The following is a 3,907-nucleotide window of genomic DNA, read 5'->3' as shown; positions in this document are numbered from 1 at the left end:
GATGGAACTGCCACCTTTCAGATTGGAACCAGGAACTTCTTCTCTGAAGCATGACAAACAATTAATTCAAGACTTGTCGGAATTGGCTTATGTCGAAAAGCCGGTTAAAGATTTAAATTATGATGTACCTGAATAGTAAATGAATTAAAGAGAGAGAGAGAGAGAGTAAGATAAAGAGAAAGAATAACATATACCAATATATGTATAAATGCAATATGACACTACAGTCTTAGCAGCAACTGTGCTTCTGATAGAATAGTGTCCGAAAGAAAGAAAGCAGTGTACGATGTATAAATACATCAAATGTTGCATAGAATCACTAGTGGGCATAGCGGATGTATATATGTGTGTGTGTGTGTGTGTGAGAGAGAGAGAGGGAATTCTGCTCAGGTGTAATTGGGGTCAGGGCAGCATAAATGCATGGAAATTACAGATGGGAAGAGTGTTGATATTGTTTACGGTGTTTATTTTTTATTTTTATTTTTTTGATGACTAGGGTTTTGTTTCTATGTGGGTTTTTTTTTTTTTTTCTTTTTTCTTTTTTCTCTGGTCCAACCCAAGCCCCGTCCGTGGTGGGCTCAAGTTTGAAGTTATGTGATTGGTTCGGACCCCTCGGCTCTCTTTCTTGCAAGGTTGGAAACGTTTTATTTATTAATAGTATTTCTGGTCCCATACATCCTTATAAGAGGGCACCCCAGCACTCCTCCATCCATGAACTCCCAAAGAAAGCAGTTGAAAAGCTGCCTTCCATTGTGTATGAGACAGACTCATCTCCGCCTAAAATAAAGAATAAAGCTATCGAGCAACACAGAGCAAGAGAGAGACCTTTCCTTCCTCGCGTTCCGCTAGCTCTGTCTCCCTCCATTTATCCAACCCCATCTCTTTCCTATCTCTTTGATCTCCTGAACCATCCCTCTCTTCCATACCTCTCAAACCCTTTTACTACCCATAACCTTTATATCCAATGCTAACCATATAAACACCAAAGCCTTCGAAAATTTTTGGAGCGTGGCCAAAGCTTTAGACATCAGCCGCCACCAAATGCTAGGCTCCACAATGCCGGCAGCCCCAGCCCTCCCCAGCGACAATAACATCATGACCTCCTCCTCCTTCCCCTGCTTGGAGAATGGCACCAATAGTAAGAGGAAGAGAAGGCCAGCAGGAACTCCAGGTACTAGTAGTCTCCATATGTTATCGTATAACCAAGAATTTTGTAAGAAATGATAAGAGCTAGCTACCAGTGACCACAAATTAATGGAGTCAGGACCTCGAATTGTTTGTTTAACAACATCCGTTGGATTAAATTGGCTAGACCCGGATGCGGAGGTGGTGTCGCTGTCGCCGAGGACGTTGCTGGAGTCGGACCGCTACGTGTGCGAGATCTGCAACCAGGGGTTCCAGAGGGACCAGAACCTACAGATGCACGGCGGCGGCACAAGGTGCCGTGGAAGCTGCTGAAGCGGGACGCGGCGGAGGTGCGGAAGCGGGTGTTCGTGTGCCCGGAGCCCAGCTGCCTGCACCACGACCCCTGCCACGCCCTCGGCGACCTCGTCGGCATCAAGAAGCACTTCCGCCGCAAGCACAGCAGCCACAAGCAGTGGGTCTGCGCCCGATGCTCCAAGGCCTACGCCGTCCAGTCCGACTACAAGGCCACCTCAAGACCTGCGGCACCCGCGGCCACTCCTGCGACTGCGGCCGCGTCTTCTCCCGGTGAGTGCGTTCGTCCTATTTTCCTCTCGCGGATGACCCACTTGGAAGCTCAATCTGTGGTCGGTTGGTCTAATTTTCTTGGATTTTTTTTTTTTAAATTCAATTTCCTTTTTCTTTCTTTCCATGTAGGTTTTATGTATCTATCTGGCTTTTAGATGAATCTTTTAGCTTTATGTATCCAAACCCATGAAGGAACTTTGTTGATTTGGTTTGCTACTTAACTAAAAACTCGAGCTTGCTTTCATCTCTCTTCTTAATTTGGTCTTTCCTTCTTGGATGGATCAGAAAGCACCAATGTAGATAAAACAAATACACAATTCCCGATGCATAACACTTTTGTCGGTTTCATTTTTTGTTAGTCCAATCTCACAAATGTTTTGTTTGTTCTGTTTGATTTTAATGGTTTTTTTTGGCAGGATTTGAGTTCGATCTTCTTGTTTGTTTGTTGATGATTTCTTCTGAGCTAGATACGAAGAACCAAAAGCCAATATGGAGTTCCCTTATGTGGTTTGCTAATTATTACCTGCTGGCTTTTGAGAATTTAAAGTCTGATAACTTCCCTCTACCTTGCGAGGTCTCCAATTAGGCATCAATGTAAACCTTGAACAGTTACACATTGCCCAACACCAGTGGTCATTGCTCGCTTTCTTCCTTGTCTTCAAGTCCACGATCCTATTGACTGCCTCTCTTTCAAAACTTAAATTTTTGAAAGCCCTCCCTCCAGGATCATCCCCTTTTCTCCTCTTCTTCCCGTCCATTTTTTCACAAAGACCATATAGCTTTATGGTATGTGATCGTTGGCATCAGGCCAGAAACAGCTGAAGTGTTGCACTTTCTTGTAATCTCTTTCCTCTTTTCATCACTGCAGGGTGGAGAGCTTCATAGAGCACCAAGATGCCTGCAACGCGGGCCGAGCTCGCGCCGACTTGCACCAAACTCCGCCGCGCGCCTGCCGGATCGCGCGCTGCATCGAGCCCAAGCCCTTCGAGCGACACCAATTTCAGCAGCGGGGCGCCCGCATGGCCCAGCCTGCGAACGCCGGCTTCCACCTCTGCTTTCCAACCTCCTCCACCATCCGATCACCGCCGCCCCCACAGCCTCGAGCTCCAATTACTTCCCCCGCATCCAATCCCCACCCGATGACCACCACCGTCACCTCCCCGACCCTCTCCCCCGCCTCCGACGAGGCCCATGCCACCAAGTTGCAGCTGTCGATCGGACCAAGCGGCAGCAAACGGGCTCCGGTCAATGGGGAACTGACATCAGCGATCCACGACAAGGATCAGGAGAAGCTGAGGCGTGCAATGACTGGAAGGCATTGGCTGATGAAGGTAGGCTCCAAGCCAGGAGGCAAGTGGAGCTGGCAGAGATGGAATTCGCGGATGCTAAGAGGATTCGACAGCAGGCAATGGCCGAGCTCGAAAATGCTTGTGTCATCAGGGACAACACAATGAAACGAATCAACTCGATCCTTCTCCAGTAACTTGCCATGCTTGCAGGCAGCCGTTCCGCGCTAATTCTGTGATGCCTGCCGACGAGAGCTCGCTCGCTGTGGTGAGCTTTGTGTCATCGGTTGTAACTGAGGGTGAGGGGGATGAAAATAGTAACCCGCGCTACCCCGTGAAGATCTTCAAGACCTAGCTCACAAGCCTCGATCTAGACTCCTTTTTATCTTTTTCTTGTTTTATCATACTTAGAGTGATGTAATTACCTCTTATGCTGGCTAAAATATTGAGAAGTTGCACATGAGAGGTGGGAGAGGGGAGGGGTGTGGATCTAGCAACAAGCAACCTTGTGCTTGTTTGGTTGTAATTTTTGTTATTATTTGAACCAAGGGAGGAGGTGACAATGGTAATGATGATGGGCTTGATCTTTTCTTCGTTGGATTTTTTTTTTTTTTTTTTTTTTTTTTTAATGGGTGTTTGTTTTTTTAGGGGAAAAAATACTTAAAGACTCGTGCACAGGTTTCTCTTTCTGTCAAACTCCCTATGAGTTTGTGCATATCTAAATGGGTTTTTGTGTACCGGCCTCCGAATAATATAGACCACTTGTACATAAATCTGTTAGTGTCATTAATGAGATGATATTGTTTTAGGAGGAAGATGATTAGAAAAATAAGGTTATAGTTGGGTTATGTTCTCTATGATCTTTATTAAAGTCACCATCTTCTTATGTTCCCAAGAGAGAGATTTTCTCG

The 3,907-nt window shown here is 46.1% G+C and overlaps 1 protein-coding gene across 1 annotated transcript; it reads left to right on the top strand.

The window, feature by feature from the left end:
- Positions 1 to 730: 730 nt before the first annotated feature.
- Positions 731 to 3,566, top strand: LOC105058669 (protein indeterminate-domain 16). Its single transcript, XM_010941667.4, is given in 9 exon segments — positions 731 to 1,171; positions 1,313 to 1,423; positions 1,426 to 1,647; positions 1,650 to 1,710; positions 2,579 to 2,666; positions 2,668 to 2,826; positions 2,829 to 3,018; positions 3,021 to 3,185; positions 3,188 to 3,566. Coding segments are annotated over 9 exon segments (1,290 nt in total). The 5' UTR covers positions 731 to 1,041; the 3' UTR covers positions 3,352 to 3,566.
- Positions 3,567 to 3,907: the final 341 nt, after the last annotated feature.

The sequence above is a fragment of the Elaeis guineensis genome, chromosome 15 (genome assembly GCF_000442705.2).
Source record: "Elaeis guineensis isolate ETL-2024a chromosome 15, EG11, whole genome shotgun sequence".
In the NCBI taxonomy this organism is placed as follows: domain Eukaryota; kingdom Viridiplantae; phylum Streptophyta; class Magnoliopsida; order Arecales; family Arecaceae; genus Elaeis; species Elaeis guineensis.
This window is presented reverse-complemented; position numbering and strand designations above follow the sequence as displayed.